The sequence below is a fragment of the Mobula birostris genome, chromosome 25 (genome assembly GCF_030028105.1).
Source record: "Mobula birostris isolate sMobBir1 chromosome 25, sMobBir1.hap1, whole genome shotgun sequence".
NCBI lineage: Eukaryota > Metazoa > Chordata > Chondrichthyes > Myliobatiformes > Myliobatidae > Mobula > Mobula birostris.
Window position 1 is genome coordinate 8,765,711 of NC_092394.1, and position 27,507 is coordinate 8,793,217.

The 27,507-nt window shown below is 39.5% G+C and overlaps 1 protein-coding gene across 11 annotated transcripts in view; it reads right to left on the minus strand.

The window, feature by feature from the left end:
* trim37 (tripartite motif containing 37) overlaps positions 1-27,507 on the minus strand; it is a 102,954-nt gene that overhangs the window by 47,928 nt on the left and 27,519 nt on the right. For all 11 annotated transcript variants that reach the window (XR_011883104.1, XR_011883103.1, XR_011883105.1 and 8 more), the window contains exons 12-18: positions 26,463-26,544; positions 25,925-26,001; positions 20,936-21,115; positions 17,922-18,036; positions 13,205-13,420; positions 12,353-12,492; positions 8,034-8,113 (exon numbers count right to left, since the gene is read on the minus strand). Coding sequence is in view for 8 of the 11 variants with exons in the window: in XM_072242807.1 (XP_072098908.1) it covers positions 8,034-8,113; positions 12,353-12,492; positions 13,205-13,420; positions 17,922-18,036; positions 20,936-21,115; positions 25,925-26,001; positions 26,463-26,544 (890 nt within the window). In the remaining 3 variants the exon portion in view is untranslated. The remainder of the gene's footprint in view (positions 1-8,033; positions 8,114-12,352; positions 12,493-13,204; positions 13,421-17,921; positions 18,037-20,935; positions 21,116-25,924; positions 26,002-26,462; positions 26,545-27,507) is intronic.

Sequence of the window (27,507 nt, forward strand, 5' to 3'; positions counted from 1 at the left end):
TCTCCCTTGCTGATGCATCCAACTATGGCAGAATCATCCGAAAACTTCTGAAGATGACAAGACTGTGCAGTAGTTGAAGTCCGAGGTGTAAATGGTGAAGAGAAAGGGAGACAAGACGGTTCCTTGTGGAGCCCCAGTGCTGCTGATCACTTTGTCGGACACACAGTGTTGCAAGCACACGTACTGTGGTCTGCCAGTCAGGTAATCAAGAATCCATGATACCAGGGAAGCATCCACCTGCATCGCTGTCAGCTTCTCCCCCAGCAGAGCAGGGTAGATGGTGTTGAACGCACTGGAGAAGTCAAAAAACATGACCCTCAAAGGGAAGTAGACCAGGAAATCCCAAAAAGAGCAATCCATGTGGAGGCAAAAGTCAACGCATGGTGGTGGGGATCAGGTTGGAACTGACAGAAATTGAGGAGATATGATGGATACAGAGATTGACAAGGATGAGGGAACTCTTTACTGTTATGCCCTAAGTGGAGGAAACCTGTGTACGGGCTCCAACTCTGCCAGGAGCAGGAAGGCATTTCAGAAGCTCTTAAGACAAGAGGTCTCATTTTGAGAACATATGCAGCAAAGATGGAGAAACAGATAAAAAGAGATGGCATTCTTATAAGAGGCACTGCCAGGGGTTGTGGGGGGGGAGAGAGGAGAGGAATAGGGTGTTGTGTTATTGAGGTAGGTATGGTAATATGCAGGTTCATAGAAATTAAGCAGAAATTACATAAACCTAACTTGTATTATCTTGCAAGCTAGGTTAGGGGAAATATAGATACTCAGTTATTGTACATCATAAACATTTTGATTTCAACCACAGGAAAAGCACCTTTTCTACAAAGTAGCATACGCTTGGAACTTGCCGATGCAGTTACTTAAGCCTTGCATATGGAGACTGACAAGAACAATGTCTTGAAGTAAAAGGTACCAAGGGATATCATTCAAAAGTAGTGAAATGATACTATGACTGCTGCTCAAATATGAACAAGTTACTGAATACATTTAGCAACACACATCAAGGTTGCTGGTGAACACAGCAGGCCAGGCAGCATCTCTAGGAAGAGGTACAGTCGATGTTTCAGGCCAAGACCCTTTGTCAGGACTAACTGAAGGAAGACTTAGTAAGAGATTTGAAAGTGGGAGGCGGAGGGGGAGAACGGAAATGATAGGAGGGGGAAGGATGGAGCCAAGAGCTGGACAGGTGATTGGCAAAAGGGATATGAGAGGATCATGGGACAGGAGGCCCAGGGAGAAAGACAAGGGCGGGGGTAAACCCAGAGGATGGGCAAGGGGTATAGTCAGAGGGAGAAAAAGGAAAGTGAGAGAAAGAATGTATGTATAAAAATAAGTAACGGATGGGGTACGAGGGGGAGGTGGGGCATTAGCGGAAGTTAGAGAAGTCAATGTTCATGCCATCAGGTTGGAGGCTACCCAGACGGAATATAAGGTGTTGTTCCTCCAACCTGAGTGTAGCTTCATCTTTACAGTAGAGGAGGCCGTGGATAGACATATCAGAATGGGAATGGGATGTGGAATTAAAGTATGTGGCCACTGGGAGATCCTGCTTTCTCTGGCGGACAGAGCGTAGGTGTTCAGCAAAGCGGTCTCCCAGTCTGCGTCAGGTCTCGCCAATATATAGAAGGCCACATTGGGAGCACTGGACGCAGTATATCACCCCAGCCGACAGACAGGTGAAGTGTTGCCTCACCTGGAAGGACTGTCTGGGGCCGTGAATGGTGGTAAGGGAGGAAGTGTAAGGGCATGTGTAGCACTTGTTCCGCTTACAAGGATAAGTGCCAGGAGGGAGATCAGTGGGAGGGATGGGGGGGGACGAATGGACAAGGGAGTCGCGTAGAGAGCAATCCCTGCGGAAAGCAGAGAGGGGAGGGGAGGGAAAGATGTGCTTAGTGGTGGGATCCTGTTTGAGGTGGCGGAAGTTACGGAGAATAATATGTTGGACCCGGAGGCTGGTGGGGTGGTAGGTGAGGACCAGGGGAACCCTATTCCTAGTGGGGTGGCGGGAGGATGGAGTGAGAGCAGATGTGCGTGAAATGGGGGAGATGCGTTTGAGAGCAGAGTTGATGGTGGAGGAAGGGAAGCCCCTTTCTTTAAAAAAGGAGGACCTCTCCCTCATCCTGGAATGAAAAGCCTTACTCCTTACTCCTGTTTTCAAGAAAAGCTTTTAGTGCTTGCTTACTGGGTAGGCTTGAACTGATAACCAAATATATGATTATATGAAAAAGCAGAAGGGGGCTCACAATTAAATGAGATGATGGCTGATTTTTCCTGCAATTCCTTTGATACCCAAATATCTTCTAATTTCCATCTTGAATACACTCAGTGACCAAGTAGCAACAACTTTTTTGAATTTAGTACCTTCTGAAGGGGGAAAAAAAAAACTTGTGTTATGAATGGCTGATCTGCCCCCCAATTTCAAACATAGCAGCCAAGGGAAAATATTTTCCCTGTTTTCATCACGGGAAACCTTACAGTGAGGCAGCACTCATTCTTCTGAATACAAGAGCACATAGGCCTAGTGTGCTTATTCTCCCCTCAAAGGATAAACTTGCCATCGCAGAAATCAGTCTGGTGTACCGAAACTACACCCCCTCTATTGAAAACTCACCCTTCCTTAAGTAGTGAAACCAAACTTGTACAGAGTATTTCAGATATTAACACATCTGTATCCCCCTGAAGCCTCAGTTTTGCCCTCAGAACCCAGACTACTACCCAGTTTCACCAGGTTGCATTTAATCACTTTGTCCAAATCAGTGATACAGATTTTACAACTAGGATTCCTGCACTAGATCTTACAGAACTCTAGTTCAGTTACTACAAGAGCCAATCGGATCCTCAATCTCCCACAGTGAGTCACTGAGAATTCTCTCTATGGGCCTGGATTACTGTACCTCCAGCTACTCAATAGGATCAGATTAACTGTCAATTTAAGGATGCCAAATATTCATTTGCTCAGAGCTTTGTGCACAGTGGCTGAAATTTGAACCACCTACAAAATGCACTGAAGTTATTCACCAGGTTACTCCAACACTGCTTTCCAAACCTGCAGCCTCAATCACCAAGGGCAGAATACCACTGTAGAAAAGTCCTCACGATAGCACACTATCCAGACCTAGAAATATTTCACTGGTTCTTAATTCTGGACATCTATCAGAATGACTACTGCTCACCACCAGTTTTCAAATGTGCATTTCAAAACTCAAATTAAACTTGTTATCTAGTTACATACATGTTACCATATACCTTAAGATTCATATTTCTAGAGTGGACAACGAAGGGTGGATTGCTCAAATTCTCCAAACGAAAAATACGTAAAACTGTCACAAAATCCCAACCCAAAAATTATTGCTGTTTTTCAAGAATTAAACAATAACATCACTGGTATCTTAAATAAAAAGATGACAACAGGATATCTAAAAGAAGAAAGTCAAGCAAGGCATTTCCTTAAGGATAGGGAAAATACCGATAGCTGTTATCTTCTTAGAAAAACCTGCAACATGAAGCACTTGCCTGACTCACACATAATTGGATATGGTTGGGAAAGGAAGCAAGGGAGTTTCACATTTAATTAAAATTACTCATTCAAATGAATCTTACTGTGTAATTAAAATGCCTTAAGTACAAAGAACTGAATATACTCAAAATACACTGCAGTCAAATCACTACCTGACATGGATTTATTTCTGATGAATGGCCTGACTCAAACTATAGATCTATTTTAAATTATTAAAAGCTGATTTATCATTATATTTGTAGTGTATTTTAAGAGATAAATAATTCTTTAAAAAAAGTAAACCTCTATTTAGACTTACATCTCAGTGATTAAATACTATATTAAAGGTGTAGTACTTTTGATAAGCAGGGTATGCTTTTTCTCCAGATGTTACCAGGAAACAGGAAGATGCAATCCCTACTACTTACAGTTTTCAGTGTTCTGGTTTTCAAAAGTACTAAAATATCTTGAGTTAAAAGGTAGCCAAGAAGAAGCTCAAGAGGAAAGTGTGAAAGATGTGAGAAAGCTTTGGCAAAACCCCCCAAGGTTTTCTGTACACGTGAAGCACTAGGGGATGAGCAGAGTGTAGGACTGATCAACAGAGTATTCACCAGTGAGATGGATTTTGATGAATGAGAGGTAAGCATAGAACAGGCTAATATGCTGGAACATGTCAAGGTTGAGAAAGGTAGTGTTGGAATTTTCGGGGAAAAAAAACACATTAGAATAGATAAGTCCCTAGTCCCACATGGGATATGCCCCAGGTTACTACATGAAGTGAGGGAGGAGACTGCTGCACCTTTGGAGATAATCTTTGTCTCCTCACTGGTTACAGGGACACCACCAGCAGACTGGAAGGTGGCAAATACTATTCTTTATTCAAGAATGGTGATAGTGATGATCCTGGGACTTCATAGTATCAGTGCTGGCCAAACCATTGGAGAGGATCCTTAAGAGATAGGTTTTAACAGCATTTGGAAAATGGGGATAGTCACAGGGATAGACAGCATGGCTTTGTAAGAGGTAGGTCATGCTTCAAAAGCCTGATTGGTTTTTTGAGGAACCAACAAAACAAACTGATGAATGTAGAATGGTACATGTAGTGTGTATCCTGCCTGGAGAAAGTGGGGATTTTTGAGAGACTCAGGCACATGGATGAAAAAAAAAATGGGAGGGCTATTTGGGGTAAATGGGGAGGGGTTAGATTGATCTTGGAGAAGACTAAAAGGTCAGCACATCATAGGCTAAATGGACTGTACTATTCTATATTCGATCTAAGTTCTATGTTCTATTTGAGACCATTAGCGAAGTTTGAAGGATTAACAGGATATTGTTATTAATGTGAAATTATTTATGGACGGCGGGAGGAGAAGATGGCAGGGTGCCACGCGTGCACAGCTCTCCGGTGAAAATGATATCATATCCATTAAATAGGGGCCGTGGACAATTCTGATTTGATGGAGAATGGACGTGAAAGCACAGAGGAACATCTGGAGAAATTTCTGAAACGCCCATTCGTTGCTGTCGTTACTGTGTGGTCGTGAATCTTTCGGAGGGTAGGCCTCAAAATCCCTGGCCTTGCCTGCTTTTGGCAACCGAGAAGGAGGTCGAATCGTTTGGACAGAGATGGCGCTCAGTACTCGGTGTCGGACAGCTGATCAGAGCTCGAAGTTTTCGGATGACTCAGAGTCGGATTGTGGTCGGCATGGCAGGGAGAGTTTTTCTTCGTTCTCCCGTCTGCGTGAGATGTGGGACATTTGAGAAACTTTGAACTTTACTGTGCTGATGGACTTCTTCATCAAGTTATGGTATTGTTACACTGTTTGTAACTATATGTTATAATTATGTGGTTTTGTCAGTTTTTTCAGTCTTGGTTTGTCCTGTGTTTTGTGATATCACACCGGAGGAAATGATGTATCATTTCTTAATGCATGCATTACTAAATGACAATAAGAGAGGACCATGTGTCTTGATAATCATTAAATCATTATTTAAATATATCAAGCACAATGTAAATCTCTATCATTCCTAAGCTCAAGCATCTGAAAATCAGGGCTCACCAACATTTTTTTTGCCATAAACTCCTACATTAACTGAGGGGTCCATAGACCCCAGGTGGGGAACCCCTGATGTAAATACAAGTTTATGAACAAGTACAGAAGGAATGCTGAAACTAAAGGGTTATATGGCCACAAACAGGTTGCATAGAATGAGCTTGCATTTCTGAGTTTAGAATGGTAATAGAACTGAAATGTTCACAAGGACTGTCAAGTGCAAAGATAATTCCTGTAGTGGTGGAGTGATATAGGAACACAAAGGATGTCAGAAATCTAAACTCTTCCTCAAAACAGCAAATGAGGTTGGAAGTCAAAGAGAAAGGCTCAAATGAAATTTTCCAAACCACCACCGAGTGGTTTTTATTAAGCTATAGCTTTTGGTATAAAACCAAATCTGATTATGAAGATCAGTCCTGATCTCATAGAAACATGAAGCAAATGCAGAGATAAATGCACTTACTCCTACTCCTCTGGACACTGAACTTCAAATCTAACCCAAGCCTACAGTTGCAAGAAAAAGTTTGTGAACACTTTGCAATTACCTGTTTTTTTTTTTGCATTGATTACTTATAAAATGTAGCCTGATCTGCATCTAAGTCACAATAATAGACAAACACAATCTGCCTAAACTAGTAACACAAACAGTTGTACTACTTCTCATCAATACTGATTACATCATTTAAACAATCACAATCTAGGTTCAAAAAAGGATGCGACTCTCTCAGGTAATAAGATACAATAAAATAAAACTACTTATCCCTAAGGAAATTATTGTTGCAAGGTTATTCGGTCAGAAATATATACTTTAAAATACAAAATGTAAACACAGAGGTACAAAAAGACTACAAAATGTGCATTAAAAAGTATAGAGCAAAATACAGATGTGCAATGAAATCATATACTTATATACTTAAGGAGAAGTTGTAGAGTCTTATAGCTATTGGGAGAAAGGCTCTACAAAATCTAATTGAAGTCAGGTGTTCCAATCAATGAGATGAGATTGGAGGTGGGGTTATAGAGATGTGTTGTCCTATAAAAGTCAGGTTATTGACAGAGCTTGCTCTTCTCAAGAAAGATCTGTTTATGTGCACCATGCCTCGATCAAAACAACTTTCAGAGGACCTCAGAAGAATAGTACAGATGCATATAATTACAAAAGCATTTCTAAAGATCTGAGTGTTCATCAGTCCACAGTAAGAGAAACTGTCTACAAATGGAGGAAATTCAGTCCTCTCCCTAGGAATGGGCTCCTGCAAAGATCACACCAGGAGCATAACATGCAGTGCTAAAGGAGGTTTGAATAAGAACTGAAGAGTAACAGCAGAAAACCTGCAGAAATTTCTTGAATTTGCTAAAGACTATGTTCATGTGTCCACTATAAGAAAAACAATCAAGAACGGTGCTCATGGAAGGACACCATGGAGAAAACCACTGCTCTCCAAAAAAAAAACACAAAAGAAAACAAGACAAAAACATTGGTGCACACCTCAAGTTTGCAAAAACCCACCTGGATGTTCTACACGTTTCTGGGGCAATGTTCTGTGAAGTTGAATTTTTTGGCAGAAATGCACACTATGTTTGGAAGAAAAAGGGGCACTGCACACTGACATCAAAACCTCATCCCAACTGTGAAACATGGTGGAAGGAGCATCATTGTTTGGGGCTGCTTTGCTTGCTGCCTCAGGACCTTCATGGCTTGCAATTGCTGAGGGAAAAATGAATTCAAAATTGTATCAAGACATTTTGCAGGAAAACCCTAGGGTAGTGGTCTGTCACCTGCTGCTTAATAGAAGTTGGATGATGCAACAAGGCAATGATCGAAACACAAGAGAAAATCAACAACAGAATTGTTTGAAAAGAATTCATGTTTTAGAATGGCCAAGTCAGAGTCCATACCATAGCCCAATTGAGATGCTGTGGAGGGCTGCTCATGCAAGGTTTCCCAGAAATATTGAAGTAGTGAAACAGTTTTGTATGGAAGACTGGTCTAAAGTTCATCATCACCATTGTGAAAGTCTGATCAGCACTTACAGGAAACATTTGGTGGAGGTTATTATTGCTAAAAGAGGCTCTACCAGTTATTAAATACAAGCATTCACATACTTCTTCCAGCCTGGAATGTGAATGATTAAACAATGTGTTCAATAAAGACGTGAAAGGTACAGTTGTTTTCTTCTTATTAGTTTAGGCAGATTGTGTTTGTCTACTATTGTGACTTAGATGAAGATCAGACCACATTATGTGTAATTAATGCAAAAAACCAGGTAATTGCAAAGAGTTCACAAACCTTCTTGCAATGGTCTTCAATAGTGACAATGAATGAAGAGAAAAGCTATTTTAGTTCAATCTCTGATAGATTTGGATCTGGCCTATGTACTTTATTGATGGAAACATCATTTGCAAGGCAATAATTCCAAGGTGCTCACTCTTCAACATCATTCTAAAGATTTTAAAATGTGAATTACCAGCAGCTCCTGCTGAATCAGCTAACTCCCCTTCCTCCAAATCCATGTTGTTACTGTATTCAACATCATTCTCTCCGGACCTGTAACAGTTTGAAACAGTTTGAGTTGAGATTCAAGTAAAACCCTGACTTAAAGAGCAGAAAAATAATCAATGTATCTGGGATCAACGAGAGTTTCAAAGATTTGGAGTACAATCTGTAGTCATGTAATATTTACATCAAGAAGCAGGCAATGGCTCATTGTTTGGCTGCAACAGCAAAGTATTCATGAGTGAAATGTTCCTCCCAAAGTTGATACCAAACCACATCTTTCTACCAAGAAACTAGTCAATGTGAACAGAGTTATAGCTTGTATAATCTCTCCTATGTTTTGTCAGGAGCCACACGATGTACACACAAGATCAGAAGTACTGGGTGTAATTATCAAATTACGATCTTGTAAATAAGGGAAACACAATTCCCCCCCCCCCCCCCCCCAGGTTCAGTAAAATGATTGCTTCAGACTAGGTACAGATTAGTGAGCACCAGCAGTCTTTTGGCACTTTGCATGTGAAAATTCTTGCAAGTTAGTTTGAGACAATCCCTGTTCATTCCATCAGGATTACAGGATATTAAAGTAGAACTAATAACTGATTTCCCTCACATCCCCACAAAGAAAACCCAAGTAAATTGAAATCCCAAGCAACAACTTTTGCTGAAACCAGTTCAATACTTAACCTGAAGTTTTACTGCAAGGGCCAGTATCATAACGTGACAGAGAGCTTCCGACTGAGATGGACCCAATCCACTTCCTCTCCCCATCCATCGAAAATTCCATAAATTTGCCACAAGTATAGTTTCCACCCATTAGTTAAGATTTATTACAAAGCCCTGTTCTGTCAGATACACTCCATTATTTTATACAGCATAGAGAAAGACCTTTCTAGCCCAATACTCCCTTGTAACCAATTAATCTACTAACGTGCACATCTTTGGAATGTGAGAGGAAACTGGAGCACTCAGAGGAAACCCATGTGGTCACGGGGAGAATGTACAAACTCCTTATCGACAGCAGCGGATTTAAACCCGTGTCACTAGCACTATAATAATGTTATGCTAACTGCTAACATATGGAAGGACATTTGTTTCCATATCAGGCTGTGATGCACACATCAATAGAAGTTTGTCAAAGTTTTAGATGTCATGCTGAATCTTCAAACTTCCAAAGTAAAGGTCCTACTGTGCTTTCTTTGTAATTGTACTCTGAAATAACACCTAAGAATTTAAAGTTGCTGACCCTCTCCATCTCTGATCTCCCAATGAGGACTGGCTCACAGACTTCTTGTTTCCTCCGCCTAATGCCCATAATCAACTCCTTGCTGACACTGAGTAAGAGGTTGTTGTTGTGGTACCACTCAACTGGATTTTCAATCTTCCTCCTATAAGCTAAATCAAAAATGGTGACGAATTGGCAAACAGTGGTGTCGTCAGCCAACTTAAATATGGCAATGGGGCTGTGCTTAGCCGCACAGTCTTAAGTATAAAGTGAGTAGAGCAGGGGACTAAGCACACAGCCTGTGGTGCACCTGTGCTGAAGGAGATTGTGGAGCAGGAGACATTGCTAATCCAAACTGACTAGGATCTGCAAGTGAGGAAATAGAGGATCCAACTTGCACAGGGAGATCTTGAGGTCAAGATCTTGAAGTTTATTGCTTAGCTTTGAGGGGATGATGGCACTGAATGCCAGGCTGTAGTCTGTAAAGAGTATCCTGATGTATGCAACTTTGCTGTTCAGATGTTCCAAGGTGGAGTGAAGAGGCAATGAGATGGCATCTGCTGTAGACCTGTTGCTCCAGTAAGCAAACTGGAATGGATCCAAGTTGCTTCTCAGGCTGGAGTTGATACATTTCATCAACAAACTCTAAAAACACTCCATCACTGTCAGTACAACTGCTATTAGAAGATAGTCATTGAGGCAGGTTACCATGTTCCTCTTAGGCATGTGTAATTGAAGCCTGTTTGAAGCCGGTAGACATTTCAGAATTTCAAAGCAGGAGGTTAAAGTTATTGCTGAATATTCATTGAGCCAGGTAACCACATTCTTCCCACAACTGAAGCCTGCCGTTTACCTCAGACTCCTGAAGAGAGATGGTTGAAGATACCAGTGAACACTCCAGCCAGTTGTTCACCACAGGTCTTTAGTACTCAGCCAGGTACCCCATCTGGACTGGGTGTCTTCTGTTGGTTCACCCTCCCGGAGGTGACTCTCATTTGGCCTCAGAGACTGAAATCCCAGATTCACAGTGGGGTTTGGGAGTTTGTGAAGGTGCCTCCATGTTTTGATGATCAAAGCAAGCATAAAAGGCATTGGCATTGAGCTCATCTGGGAATGAAACGTTGTTGGTGTCACCTGAGTTGCTTGGTTTCACTTTGTAAAAGGTAACAGCATTCAAGGCCTGCCACAGCTGTTCAGCATCCTTCAGTGATTCAAGCTTGATCTGGCTTTGCCACTTTGCATGTGAGATAGATTGTACCCGGACTACTTCTATATTACTTAGTCGTCACACCTGAATGATACTGATCTGGCTCTCAAGAGATAGTGGATTTCGTGGTCCATCCAGGGTTGGAATGACTCTGAATGATTTTGTGGAGACACCCTCATCTACAAATGTTTTTTTTTAAAAATATAAAAGCCCGTGACAATCATGGTGTATTCGTTCTGACAGGAGTCCTTGAACACAGCCCAGTCCACGAACCAGAAGCAATTCCATAGCTGCTCCTGTCTCCCATGACTTTAGTATTTACCTGTATGCAAGTAGGAGTAGATCAGATTTCCTGAAACGCAGTCTCGGCATAGAACTGTAGGCATTCATAATTGTAATATAGTAGCGGTCAAGTGCCTTGGGATCACTGGTGCTGCAGGTGATATATTGATGATAATTGAGCAGAGATTTCTTCAAACAAGCCTGATTGAAGTCCCTAACAATTATTTGAAAGGCACTGGGGTAGGCTCTTTCTTGTTTGCTGATGGCAGCATTCAGCATCGTTAGTGCCCACTCAATGTCAGCCTTTGGCGGTTTGTAAACTGTGGTCAGGATAACGAAGGAGAATTCTCTTGTTAAGTAGTACGGATCGGCACTTAATAATTAGATGCTCCAGGTCAGGGGGACAAAAGTGTGACAAGACTGCTGTGTCCAAGCACCACAAAGAGTTTATCATGAAACACAGACCCCACCTTTCCCTTCTCTGAATCAGCAGTCTGGTCCATCCTGTGTATTGAGAAGTCCTTGGATTGCCAAATCCTGCATGTCAAGAATGAGCCTCGTCTCTGTGAGACACAGAATGCAGCGATTTCTCAGTTCCTTCCAATACAGCAATGTTGCCATTAGGTCCTTGATCTTGTTCTCCAACACCTGTACATTTGCTAACATGATGCTTAGTAGAGGAAGTTTCATACCCCAGTGTTTTAGTCTGGCTTGGAGTCCTCCCCTTGCTCTCTTTCAGCTGTGGCAATGTACCTTCGTCCAATTAAAGGTGCTGTACCTGCATATTTGAGAGTTAAATCTGTAATTCGCTCAGATGATTGTGAAATTGCTAATTCATAAAAAGATGGTTCAAAAGCATGTTACTTAAAGGGAAATTACAGGCTGAAAATTGCAGTGAGAGTAGTTCAGAAGAAGGATATTTATAAGTTTTGTAAGCTGCCTGCAATGCGTTGTTGTGATTCACTAGTGCCATCTTGGAACGCCCATCACAGGTAAAGCCCTCTCAACCAATGAGCACGTTTACATGGAGCGCTGCTGTAGGAAAACAGCATCCATCCAGGCCCTGCTATCTTCTCGCTGCTGTCATCAGGAAGGCAGTACAGAAGCCTCAAGGTTCAGGAACAGTTATCACCCCTCAACCATCAGGCTCTTGAACCAGTAGGGATTACTTCACTTGCCTCCATCACTGAACTGCTCCTACAACCTATGGACTCCTTTCAGGGATTCTCATACTCGCAATATTTATTGCTTATTTATTATTTTTTTTGTAGTTGCACAGTTTTCCTTCTTTTGCATGTTGGTCGTTTATCTGGCCTGTTGGGCGCAGTTTTTCCACTGATTCTGTTGTGTTTCTCGTATTTACTGTGAATGCCTGCTAGAAAAGGAATCTCATGGTTGTATACAGTAACATAGCTGTACTTTGATAATAAATTTACTTTGAACTTTGACTGTTATCAGAATTATAAACAATTCAATGCTCAAGAATTTAAATCAGTGAAGACCCACTAATGTCCATTTATTTATTAATAAAAATGTTCTATCGCCCAAGTAATGGGGTAGAGTGCACAATACTTACATGGTCTCCTCATCAATGTCATTTTCTTCTGTATTACTTGTTGCTGTGGAACTAGCAGAGGAGCTGCTGCCATCAAGTTGGTTCAATTCATCATCCACTGTGAGGAACTCCAAGTCCAAATCACCATCAGAAAGATCATGCTAAACAAACAAACATACCTCATCTGTTACAGGACCCCAGCATTCTTTTCTAACATTTTTTAATGCTTCACCTCTGCCTATATTTTGAAGCATCCTAAGCAGTAAGTTCAATCACAATTCACCCAACAGTTTAAGGCACTTCAGAACATGCACTACAAATAGTATTATTTTCAGATGAGCTGTCTGAATAGTTCCCCAAGTAAGGACTTCGTTAAAAGGCAGGATGAGATCAACTGCAACTTCTTGGTAAAGGGACTACAGGTATTTCCAAAATTTTCCGAAAATGGGCAAATGGAACAGGAGCTGTCGTTAGTTTAATCCACACACATTCTATGCAGCACTCCTTTATACTTGGGCATTTCACTCTATGAATGAACTGATTAATGCACATTGCAATTATGGCATTCATCCCTGCACTGTAAATTTACTTTTACTTAAGAATCTGAAGAAATTGCTTATTTACCATTCAAATAAAACTGTAGGACAAAAAACATGGGCTAAGCATCAAAGCCTCAAAAATGAAGCTTTGTAGGCGTATTCATCTGTGCTGAATTAAGCATTTTTATAGTTCTTTTTTTTGAAGCTGTTTGCAATATTTGATTTTTGTATGATTTTGAGATACTCAAAATATTCCCTCAAGACTTGACCTGAATTTTCATTAAGTCAGCTTGGAAGATTTTCAAAGTTTGTAGTCGCAACTAAAACCACCTACATTTGAGTCGTCCTGTGGAGTCTTGTCCTCTTCCTCCTCCTCTTTAACCTGGCTTACTGCTAAAGCTGAACAAGCACCCTCTGCTGGCAAATCTTCATTACAAGCAAGCTTTTTTGTCCTGGTATCTGAGCAGTCATTGTTTTGTGGGCTCAAGCGCATATTGGGTGGTGACAAGCTTTGCGAGGCTCTGTTACGTGAAAGTTCAATGGCCAATCTCTGTAAAAGTCAAGATAGGGACAGGGGAAAATGCAGATGGTAGAGATATTTGACACAAATGATTTAAAATACACCAAATAAAGTGCACTCCTTGACCAACTAAATGAAGAAGTATATGTCTTTGTTTCACTTGAAGAATGTTGGAAGGACCCTTAAATCGATAGACACATACATTTAATAAACACTGATGAATATATAGACTCTTACAGTAGGTAGATAGCAGAAGATAATGAGGCCATCCATGCTTCATTGATATCAGATGTGGAAGTAGGTCAACAACTCCACAATAAAGTAAACCATTTCCTTAATCCCTCATAAGCAGGGTGCATCGATAACCAAAACTCTGGATTCTATTACATCTAACTGAATTAAATGTAAAACTGTGCTCAACACAGACAAAACACTGGAGGAACTCAGCAAGTCAGGTAGCATCTGTGGAATGGAATAAATGATACCTGATTTACTCAGATCCCCCAGGATTTTGTGCACTTTGAGCAAGATTTCCAATATCTGTAGAATATCTTGTGTTAGTGCAGATTTGTTGACTTGATTAGGTATTCCACTTGCAAAGTTGCAGGATCTCAAAAAATTGGAAATGGAAAGAATGTAGAAAGGTACAGCATAGAAACAGTCACTGCAGCCCACTAGTAGTAATCAAATGCCCAGTTAAACCAACTGCTTCTGCCTACAGTGTCCATTTCCTTCCATTTCCTGCACATTCAAATACCTACCCAAGAGACTTGCGAAAGGCTCTCCTATAATTGCTTTCACCACCACTCCTGACAGTGCTTTCTAGGCAACAATGAAGGAAAGAGTCTTCTCAAAATTGAACTAATGTGTTTAAGTTGTCCTTTTTACCAAAATACAAGATGTTCTCTATTAGTACAGATGCATTTTTACAGCAGGTGATACTCAAAGCTTAAAAAGTTCTTACAACCTCTCGTGAAATCAAAACCTCTACAATTAAAGAAAAAAACGTTTTTACAGTTCTGTGCAATAAATCAAGTTTGAAAGAAAGCCAAGCATAGCAGTACCATCTATCTGCAATGGAGCGTCGAGGCCAATCAGTGCCATCCAATATCAACTGGGAGTATGATCCAACCAAGAAAACCGACCACTCTAACAGCTTACATAGATCCTCTACCACAGAGGAGGAGAAGGGCTGCAGCTGCAGACACCAACATTTACAGCAGAGTAGCTACAATGGAGGCACAAGAAGCTGCAGATGCTGGAATCTGGAGCAACACAGAAACTGGATGAATTTAGCTGGTTGGGGAGTATCAGCAGAGGAAATGGGCATTAACTGTCCATTTCCCTTCATACATATTGCCTGACCAGCTGAGTTCCTCCAGCTATTCATGTGGCACCAACATCTACAGATTCACACCAAGTCACATACCATTCCCCATTTCATTGATTGTATACTGCCAGTTCAACATCATTGATTGTTTCAGGATTATCTGTCCTTACCAGCAACAAACAAATTTTGGAATGAACTTAGAAACAAAACATGCCTGTTGCAAAATGATTATTCTAGTGAACTGGCCATCATCCACTCTCTCTATGAGGATTAGTTCCCATAGCTTTCTCTCCCAGACCAAGCACAAATACACCTATAAAGAGTGATGAGCTTTAGTAACACTCTTTTTACATTCAACATCAAAACAGTCTTTCAGACATCTGGCAGCTATTTCGGAAAACTGTTCTCATATAGTTGAGCTCAACATATTCGTTCGTTATGTGTTCATATGACATAGGTGATCACGGTCTTTCCATGACTTTGATTGTTCCGGAAGATTTTTCTACAGTAGTTTGCCATTACCTTCTTCTGCGCAGTGTCTTTTCAAGATGGGTGACCCCAGCCATTGTCAATACTCTTCAGAGATAGTCTGCCTGGCGGCAGTGGTCACATAGCCAGAACTTACGATATGTACCAGACTATCCACCAACTGCTCCCATAGCTGCACGTGATCCTGATCGGAGGCTAAGCAGGGGTACACCTTGCCCAAGGGTGATTTGCAGGCTAGCAGAGGGAAGAGGTATGTTACACTTACTTTGGTAGAGAAGTACCTTTACTCAGCCACCCCCAGCACATTAGTGCTTCAAAAATTCAAGATTGGATGCTGAGAAAAGATAACATCTCATCTAAAACTACTTGTACTGCATTTCAAAAACAGTAACATAAAAAGTATATCTCATTGATTGAAGACTGAACTGCAAAAGCAAAGTGGGACCACAAATTCAGTTTACATGACATGCCACAGAATATCAAAGGTATTTAAATGATTAGCACCGATACATTATCGACCTTAATTATACAACCGAGCAGTGGACAGACTGCAAGTTGGGCATTTATTGTGCAATAAAATCTGTACAGTATGGATAACTAGTAATTGGAAATCTATTGATCTCTTTACAAAGGGTCATGAGATTAGTGCAGGAAAGTGATAGAGAGATCGAAGATCAACCATTATCTTAATGAATGGTAAAAGAGGCATGAGGAGTCAAATAGCCTACTCCTACCTCTGCCTGTTAGGTTCTTATGGTGATAGGCACATTATTTCTTTGCAATCAGTTGTAGAGGAAACCCAGGTCAGCCATCTCCAATTACTCCTCCACCATGCACATTAAGACGAATTAGAACAAGCTAGAATTTACTTTTTAATCTGGTAGTGCTCATCATCTAAGGACTTTAATTGTATGTTTACATGCATTTTGTTCAAATTACAAACAGGAAAATGGGAGTAGAGAAGCACAAGAGCAAGAATTGCAACTTGACCTCCTGGTGCTAGATGGATTATCTCTCAAACAGACACAAGACTAACTGTTCTTTAATTTATTACGGCTGGAAGGCTATACTCCGGGAAACTAGTGTCCAAATGCAAAGCGTGGACATCTGGAATTGCTACACAACCAGAGACACAATCAATTATTAAAATGAGGGCATTAATCAAGCAGGAAGTTATAGATGATCATAGTGTACGTGCTGGCATCACATGGACCAAGTGGTAATATCAAGATCTGAGACTTTGCTGTCGTATTATAGGCGGTGTTTTTTTAAAAAAAACAAGTTTGGAAGCAAGAAGATGAACAATCAAGGAAATCCAGCAGCAACAGTTTATGAAATACAGAACTATGCATAATTATTCTTGTAATTAATCTTCTTGTGCTTAATCATAATTTTCTTGTGCAACAAAACCTTTCTCTGTGACAGCCAGTAAAATATTCCCGGTACTTCATTAGCTTTTTTTAAAATAAAAAACTGAATTGTTATATCATCTACTACCTACTGTAAAAGTTGATTAATTTTAATAAAATCACTTGTTAGTATACAAGAAGTCTGACTGAAGGCCTGGAGCTGAAACATTAATTGCTTCTCCTTCCAGGGATGCTGCCCAATTGGCTGAGCAATTCTAGCTTTCTATATTTATTAGCCAATTGTCATACATATCGCAACCTCATTCTATAACAATCCTGGTGAAGCCTTTTGTTAATAACCAATAAGCCCTACAACCTTCACAAGTTTCTCCAGTAACTTCCTCATTTGGCAATGATGGCAAACTGGATGAAAGGTGATCAAGCCAAAATGTTAACCCTACCCCAGCATAGATGCTACTGACCTGTAGCACCTCTGCAGCATTTTTTTTAAAATAGATACACACACACTTCAAATTTCCAACATTTTATCTTTGTTTCAGTTTATAGTTGCGGCACTGGCTTTCCATTTTTTCATAGATGGCATGTTAAACCTATTTAATGTATAATCCAAGTTACTGGTGTTTTTAATCTTCTGTCATAATTCAAACTGTCCTTGCCCTTATCTTCTTTACCTTTCTCTACTCAATTTCACTTTGAATACATTTTAATTCATACTTCTGTTAAGAGACCCGTACAACAGCTTCTCCTGTTTAATCAGGCTCCATTTGCTTGTTGAACTTGCCACAGTAATGTTATAATTTGCATTTATGACCACTTGTCACAAAGAAATTAAAAGTTATGCAAGTAAAAGTCAATGCTAACTAATGGCATATGCTATTCACACCAACAGCATAAATTTGACCTACAGCTCCTCCCAAAACAATTGATGAAAAGCTTTATTTCCTCCAAGACAAAAAAACACAGCTGGTACAAAATATTTGAACCAAAAATAAAAAGACATCATAAACCATTATCACTTCACAAAACTGCATTTGAACCAGTTTAATGGAAAAATTCCATTTCATTTGCTATTTCTAATATAAAAAAATTTACAAACTATTATTATAGCACAAAGCAAAACTAAACATGGAAGAAAACACCATTCATAAATCCTGACAGCAATACAGTACAGTGGTTGCAGTATGACTCAGGCATGTAGCTAGTGACTGAACCTACAGTTACTGAAAAGCTACATCAGAGTACAATATTCAGGAAGAAGCACCATTCATCAAGATCAAATGTCAATCAGTGCTGTTTAAGTTCCCATTTGATTATAGGATGAAGGTAGATTACAGAAATTTACCTCTTTGAGATTGTTGATTTGTTGAATGTAGCCTGTTTGAGCCACCTCAAGTTGGCTGATGTACCAATTCTGGTCACGGCATTTCTGGAAAAATGTAGGTGCACGCACCTGGTACCTGTACGATTTAGACAGGTTTGGGGGGGGGGGGGCGGGGGGGAGAAAGATGGACATATAGAATTAAGAACTCTTAAAATGAATTTGGCCAAATAATAAATTTGCCAAAATTATATTTTACAGAAGCAGAGAAACATGATGGAGTTGGGTTTAGATGTAATTTTCCAATATTTCTAAAGAAAACGCAACTGAAATCCCCATTTAGCTTGAGAAGCAACAATATAGAGTTAAGTATTTTCCTCCCACAACATCCAAAGTTACTTACCTTAAAAAGTTAACCACAGCAGCTTACCACCACCACCCTTGGACTTGCTCCAGTAGGCTGCTGACAGCAGGCTTTACAGGTGCTAAGTTGCGGCAACGAAAGGGTTAACAGAAGGTCCAGGCAAGCACAAAATGCAGATAATGTGCAGTCAGCCCAGGTAAGAAAGCATGTTTAAGAAGTGTCTTTGAAGAGTATAGCTTCCCTTTCCTAGGCGCGGTGGGGGAGCCATTTGTCATACAGAGACAAGTGTAAGCCACACACACCAAGGGATAATTACTTCAAAGTATCGTTGGTTGCTAGTTTCTAGTTTCTATTGACTTTTAACACCTCTATTATGAATGTGATTGATATTGGAAGAAAGAAATTTAAACATACAGCTTCACAAATGGTCATTTATTCATAACGGCTAGTCAACTCTATATAAAAACGACATTTCTCTGTACAGCTTCAGATCATTGTAGTGACAGGAGCCATGCTGTTCACTTTGTGTACAAGTAAATAAAAGTATGACTGAGGAATGAGTGCGAGTTCTCAGAGTCCAATTAATCGGTAATGACACAGGCAATATGAAGACTTGCTTCAGAATGAGTGGTCACAGATTGATAGGTCCCTCATGAAACATATTTGTCTGAGATCCTCAGTCTATTACTGTCAGATGCATGGATGATTCAGACTCAACATTATGCAACTCAAAACATTTTCTCCATCCTCATTTTTGGGTCATTTTCCCAATGACATTGGATCACATGACACACAAATGTCGTGCTAGGTGATACAAATTCTATTCTTTTTACATCTGCTGCGTGAAAATTTTAATAAAATCATGAACATAGATACTTCTAAAGAACTTGCAGATAAAATATTTCCATTAACCTGGTTCAACAGAAAATGCAAATTTGTACCTACAGCTGCCATATCTTAATGTCTTCAGATCTGAATGTAAAAATTATGTAAAAATTTTTTATTAGTTCTACTGAATTTCCTTATCATTGTGACATCAAGAAAGGGGTGTGTGTCTGTGTCGGGTAGCCAATACCAAAAAAGCACCTGAAGCGAAAAGATTAGGACCTTGAAATTGCGTGAGGCATCTAATTGTCTAATCCCCTCCTCTGATAACGCCATGAAAATCAGAAAATATAAAATTACACCTTACCAGTGTACTTGAACAGCAATTATTTTCAATTCTAAACCTCTTACTAGTATTAGTGGCACAGTTTAGAGTTTTCATTTAAATTAGATCTCCACGACTCACTCCAGACCCTCAAGTAACAGTCAAGTGACCTTTGTAAGTGTACAGGTTGAGCACCCCTTCTCCGAAATGCTTGGGGCTGGAAGTGTTTCGCCTTTTATTTTTAGATTTTTGAAATATAATGCATCTACTTAATGAGATAACTTGAGGATGGGACCCAAAATCCATTTACATTGTATATACACCTTATACATATACTCTGAAGGTAGTTTTATGTAATATTTTAATAATTTTGTGCATGAAACAATAATGTGTACATTGAACTATCAGAAAGGTAAGCTCTCACTACCTTGGCCACCTAAGCAGACAGACAGTGACTGTTTGACATTGCCATCATTCCTGACTCTGAATTTATGTGTTACCGGTAAGCAGTCTTAGTATTATACTTGTTCATCAGACACATGTACTGATGCAACCATTCAGAGTGTTAAGATTTCCATCAGTGATGACCTTGACAAACACGTCAATGAGCTTCCCTGCCGCTTCGTGATAAGCTGACGCTTTGTCGCCACAAATCTTTAAAAATTTAATGCCATGTCTTTTCTTAAATTGCTGCAACCAGCCTACCGAATATTCACAATTACCTTCAAATTTTCAGTTTGTCGTGATAGATCTTTGCAAGTTTCATGATCAACATACCATTAAGTGACTTGTGTTCACTCCAAACCTGACAAATCCACTTTCAATACACAATCGAGATCTTTATTTCACACTTTATGTAGTGTTTCTATTTCTCATTAACTTCTGTTCATAACATATATTGGCCACTTCTCAAGAGCTGTCTGTGCACACAGAGACCTGTGCCTTGCCTAGGAATCTACTCAGCACCTTATGGAATTTTCCATGTGCTGACATGACAGCACAAGAAAAATTTTTGGATTTAAGGTTTTCACATTAGGGGTGCTCAACCTGCAAGGTGAAATCCTGAACAGATTGCCTTGACTGAGACACTTCTCATTGTTAATAACCAATTTGCAAACTAGATTTTGCAAAGTGAGTTAAACAGTGCATTATGACTGGAATTCCATTCAGAATCTGCCTACAAAAAACAAGTAATGTCTTTTAACTCAATTTAGGCTCCTAGTATTTTTTAAAAAAATACAACTGTAACTATATTCATTTGCTGCCACCTGCAGGTGAAATGAAACAACAGTATGAATAGAAATTTATCCTTTATTTTTGAAAGAATGCTAGTATTCTACAAAATACTGGCAGACTTTTAAAAAAATGTAAAACCACTGTAGTCCTGGAAACATATGGCTCTATTCCAAAGTAATTGAATAAAATTTTATAACCCTTGCTTCAATCAGGAATTGCACACAAAATTTTATTTTGTAAAATTGTACTTCTTTCAAATGAAGAAAATAATCCCGAAGTCCTGCTTACCTGAGCACCAAAGTGTCACTCTGCATATTCAGGTAACCCTCACTGGCAAGAAGGTCCAATCGAAAGAAACGATTGTAACCCCAACATTCACCAACTTCAAAATCAGAGGCAAATTCGCGAATTATGTTTTTGGTTGGGTCATTGGAGACTTGATGAACCATTTCTACTCTGTACTCATACCTGGAAACAAAGTATGGAGAACTTCACAGATTCTGTACAAAAGGGAACTGTTCAAATACAAAAGGTCAAAAACTTTCATTTTCTCAATCTTTGACCAACTTAAATAATAAACCAAGTTTTAAACTTCGAAACATTTTAAGTATGTCTCACAAGGATCAGCACTTAATGTCTTCTTTAACCTGTTACCAGATTACATTCTATACACTATGCTTTAATGGAGACATCTAAAGTGCAAGCCTTTGTAAGTGATGAAGGACTCAAACATTTGAACTCAACATTGCTTTCAGTTTAGATACCGCTACTTAAAATTGTCAGTACATATAAAGACAAGATGAAAAATATACCCACAGGAGCACTATTAGTTCTTTGAAAGACGGGGAAAAGAAAAAGATCATATTCAGCCTGTTGATTCTGCTCCACCATTCTATCATGGCTGATTTATTATCCCTTTCAACCCCATTCTCTTGCCTTCTCCCCACAATCTTTGAAGCCCTAACCTATCAACCTCCACTTTAAATATATTTAATGACTCGGCCTCCACAGCTGTCTGTGGCAATAAATTCCAGATTCACTACCCTCTGGCTAAATAAATTCCTCATCTGTTCTGAATAGATGTCCTTCCATTCTGAGGCTGTGCTCTCTGGTCCTAGACTCACCCACTATAGGAAATATCCTCTCCACATTCACTCCATCTGGAGCATTAAATATTCGATAGATTTTAACGAGATTTCTCCATCCCCGCCCCCATTCTTCTAAAATCCTGTGAGTACAGGCTCAGTGCCATCAAATGCTCCTCATAAATTAACCCTTTCATTCCTGGAATCATTCTTGTGAACCTCCTCTGGACCCTCTCCAACGCCAGCACATTGGTTCTCAGTTAAGAGGCCCAAAACCGCCCACAATACTCCGTGTGGTCTGACCAATGCCTTATAAAGGCTCAGCATTACATTCTTGCTCTTATGTTCTAGTCCTCTTGAAATGAATGCTAACACTGGATTTGCCTTCTTTACAACCAATTCAGCCTGCAAGTTAACCTTCAGGGAATCCTGCACAAGGACTCCCAAGTCCCTTAGCACTTCTGATTTCTGAATTTTCTCCCTGTTTAGAAAATAGTTAATGCCTTTATTCCTCTACCAAAGTGCATGACAATATACTTTCCTACACTATATTCCATCTGACACTTTATTGCCATTCTGTCCAAGCCTTTCTGCAGACTCCCTGCTTCTTCAAAGCCATAAATTTTGTTATCCAAATCACTGACATATAACGTGAAAAGTGATCCCAACACAAACCTCTACGAAATACACTAGTCACTGACAGCCAAGCAGAAAAGACCCTCTTTATTCCCACTCCTTGCCTCCTCCCAGTCAGCCAATTTTCTATCCATGCTAGTATCTTTCCTGTATTACCATGGGCTCTTACCTTGTTCAACAGCCTCGTGTGCAGCACCTCATCAAAAGTCTTCTGAAAATCCAAGTAAAGAACATCCACTGACTCTCCTTTGTCTATCTTGCTTGCTATTTCCTCAAAGAATTCCAACAGATTTGTGAGGCAAAATTTCCCCTTAAGAAAACCATGCTGACTTTGGCCTATTTTATCATGTTCCTCCAAGTACCCTCAAAACCTCTTCCCAACCACTAAAATCAGGCTAACTGACATATAATTTCCTTTCTTCTGCCTCCCTCCCTGCTTGAAAGTGGAGTGACATTTGCAATTTTTCCAGTTCTCCAGAACCAATCCAGAAAGCTAGTGATTCTTGAAAGATTACTATTGCCTCCACAATCTCTTTAGCTACCTTTCAGAAGCCTGGAGTGTGGTCCACCTGGTCCAGGTGACTTATCTACCTTCAGTCTTTTCAGCTTCCTAAGCATCTTCTCCTTAGTAACAGCAACTACACTCATTTCTGCCTGACACACTCAAATTTCTGACATACTGCCAATGCAACCACAGTTAAGATTGATGCAAAATACTTAAAATTCGTTTGCCATTTCTTTGTCCCCCATTTCTACCTCTCCAGCATCATTTCCCAACACTGATATCCACTCTCGCCTCTTACTCTTTATATATCTGAAAAAACATCTGGCATCTTCTTTTATAGCTTATATTTCATCCTTTATCTCTTATGGCTCTCCGTTGGTTTTTAAAAGTTTGAATATTCCTACTAATATTTGACGTATTATATGCCCTTTCTTTTGCTTTTATGCCTCTTTGACTTCCCTTGTCAGCCACAATTGCCTCATGCTGCCTTTAGAATACTACTTCTTTGGGATTTACATGTATCTATGTGGTGTCTTCCGAATTCCTGCCAGAAACTCTAGCCATTGCTGCTCTGCTGTCATCCTTCCTACTGTCCCCTTCCAATCAACTTTGGCCAGTTCCTCTATGTACAGTAGTTGCTTTTACTCCACCGTAATACTGATACATCAGACTTTAGCTTCTCCCTCTCAAATTTAAGGGTGAGTTCTATCATATTATCATTGCCTCCTTTACCTTAACCTCCATAATCAAATCCGATTCATTACACACCTAATCCAGAACAGCTGATCCCCTAGTGGGCTAAACCACAAGCTGCTCTAAAAAGCTATCTCATAGGCATTCTACAAATTCTCTCTTTGGGATCCAAAATAAGCACCAACCTGATTTTCTCCAAATCTACCTGCATATTGAAATCCCCCCCCCCCCCCCATAACTATCGAAATATTGACCCTTTGGCATGCATTTTTTAGCTCCTGTTATAATTTGTAGCCCACTGTTTGGAGACCTATATATAACTCTGCACAGGGTCCTTTACCCTTGCAGTTTCTTAACTCCAGAGACAACGATTTTACATCTTCTGCTTCTATGTCAGCTTTTACTAAGGATTTGATTTCTTTTTTTAATATAAACAGAGCCACCTCAACCCCTCTGCCGAGCTGCCTGTCCTTTTGATAGAATGTGCATCTTGAACGTTAAGCTCACAACTATAATCTTTCAGCCATGACTCAGTGATGCCCACAGTAACATACCAGCAATCTCTAACTGCGCTACAAGATCATCTACTTTATTCCATATATTACATGCATTCAAATATAACACCTTCAGTCTTGTATTCATCCTTTTCAATTTCGCCCCCTTGTTACACTTCAGCTCATCCCACTGCCTACTAATTTTGCCCCGCCATCTGCCTGCCCTTCCTCAATCTCACTACACAATGCAAACCAATTGCCACACCCTCAGCTCCATCACTCTGGTACCCATCCCACCGCCAAATTAGGTTAAACCTTTCCCAACAGCTCTAGCAAACCTGCACATAAGGATCAGGCTCAGCTGTAACAAGGTGTAAAGTGAAGGAAAACAAATTTAGAGTGCAAAACTCATTTGGAAATGAGGAATTACAAGATGCTTCAGATTCTATCAGAGTATATATCTTGAAAAACAATATTTTTAAGTGAATTTCACTCGACTAATAAGCTCTTCTCGGACCTCATCCAGGTACAGGTTTCGATTATAACCAATGTTTTGATGACAAATTCTGCCATCTTCATCAGTGATGATGTCTGGGTATCTAGTCCGGTGGTATTTATACCCCCTCCTGATTAGATGTGGCTAACCAATTCGTTTTCCCCTCTCTCACCTTGTTTGCAACCGAATTCCAGTTCTTAAGAGCAAGTCCTTCATCTTTGTTAAAATTTTTTTAGACCAAGGTCCCACTCTAAGTAAGAACTGGAATTCAATTATAAGCAAGGTGGGAGAGCAGAAACCAGATAGGATGAGGACTAACCAAATCAGGAGGGACAGAATACACCACCAGACTAGACATGTCCAGTCATCACCCTGGATGAAGATGGCAGAATTTGTCATCGAAGCTTCATTCATAACCGATACCTGTAGCTGGCTGGAAGGCAAAGAAGAATTTATTCATCACATACACCGGGAAAGCACTAGATCCTTTTTCACTCAAGACTCTTTATTCAAATGTTAAATAAAGCAGCTGTTCCCAGAGTCAACCCACAGTAAAAAATATATAGCTCAAAATGCGAGAGAGAGAAGTTAATCAGTATCTGATATTTCAATTTTGAAACTTCTTAATTTTGGCTTTATCACTTCAACAGATATTGGAAGAATAGTTAACTTTGGACTCGTGCATTCTTAAATCTTGTGGAAGTGAAATTTCAAGTTCATCAATTACAAGCTCATCTGATCGTAAGACCATAGTACCCTCTGGTTCCTGCACACTCATTTGGAGACCAGAATATTCTGTGTTTCATCAAAGCGGCAACAAAGCAAAGGATGCCTTGTGGTGCTAATTTACATAATGGCTGTTCCCTTAACTAATCAAAAGCAAGTCCCACTGTCTTTTGAAGCTTTTTCCTACATTTCCATTACAATTTTAATGGCCACTGTTCCATCACTACTCATGATAATGCATTCTATGTTCCCACTTACTAAATAGTTGACCTCAACAATTGCTTTACTTGGACCCAGTGAAAGAGGTAACAGTGGGGGAAATGACAGGAGTAAAAAGGGATGAAATCAAAGAAAAACAAAATATGTTTGAACATATAAACAGACTGAATGTACTCATGACAGTTCACAATGATGGCTATGAGTAGACTGCAGTCAAACATTTTCCCAATACTTGTAGAGTAGGCATGAAGATGAAGGGATGACCTTATGATTATCGGAAAGCTATCATCCAATGCATTATAATCACAGCACGAATAAACTTTCCCAGCAAAAGGAGGAAAATTTATTATAATACTAATGACAAACCAATACGATAACAGTATACAAGAGGCAAAAATGTTTAATACAAACATAGTGACCTACTTTGATGTTTCAGGGAGTCCTGCAGAGAGTTCTAGAAACACTGACAAGTAATTTCCACGCACGACTCCATTTCCATCCTAGAAAGGAAGATGCAACTTTTATTGGAAACTTTAAAGAAAATTTAAAACCACATGTAGTATATGCATCTCCTTTGAAACAAATACTTCTTTAAAAAGTCTACACAAATGTATTCAGTCAATTTCAAAATCTAGACAATTGTAAATATTTAAAATTTTCTCTGAAGCTGCGTATAATTTTTTTTTACTTAGTCTACTATTCATGCATCTCTAGAAAATTATCCATGAGCAAATCAAATTTGATAGAACTACTGAAATTTCTAATCAGTTGATACCACTCAAGGATTTGAGCGATGTTAACAAAGTTGTGAGGTTGTTGAATCCAGTCATATTTCATTCAAATCACAAAGCTCAATGCAACAAAATGATCCTGTGTTGAAAGTTCATCAAACAGCAGTTATTCTAACAAAGGCTTCACCTCCAGCATCCACTGATAATACAAATACAGTTTTAAAACTCACTGGATAAACTTTCAGTCTCCAACAGAGTCCCGATACTTGCAGAGGAGGGCTGTATACAGGGTCTGCACGCTGACGTAAAGTGCTTTTCAAAACAAAAATATTTACATAATTTTGAAACCAGGATACAAGTGTTACATTCAGAAAAAGATCCAAAAAACTCAAACATGTTAATAATTTCTTGGAATAAAAAGGACAATAATAATGAAGTACTCACATATTAAAATTGGATAACAAAAATACATGACCATTCCCCTTCAAAGAATTTCTATATTTAAAATAGCTTGATTTCAAACTCTGAACATTTAAGTGAATATGAAGTCAGGAGTGAAGGAAATGTGGAAAAATGGGTCAGGAGTGAAGGAAATACAGAGAAATGGACACGAAGTTTCCAATAATGCTATTGCTGTAGATTTTATTCTTTAACCGCTATACTTCCAAACTAATGTGTTCAGCCAACAGTAACAAGGGAATAGGCTTTAAGACAGGGGAACACATCTACCAGCAACTTGGTTCTCAGAACTATACACTACCAAGTAACTTACAAGTTACATAGAGTGAGGCAGGATCCAAATTCGGACTTTGAGATTCAAATGGTATTGTTTATCACTACAGAACTGGATTGTTTCTTTGCAAGTTTACTTGAGTAAAAGAAAAGTGCATATAATGATTCATTGCTAAATGGGCAATACCTTTCTACTGCTTGGATTTATAAACAGCGAATATTAAACCATCAATCCAAATCAATGTACATGCATCTTGGGGTATGTTCAACAATTACATTAGTATATTTATTAAAACAATAAATAATGTGACATCCAATACACAAATGCATAATACTAGCACATCAAATTAATCACAGGAAACGAAAAATCCATTAAATTCTGAACAGGAATATTTACTTAAATTTACCAAATTTATTTAAATGCTTTAAGAGACTGTACTAAAACATTTGAAGTGCTTAAGTTGCAGGAACTGTATGACTGCAAAGTCTCCAAAAGCCTAGACTATTCACATAAAAAGGAAAGCTAAGGTTAATGTGGGTCCC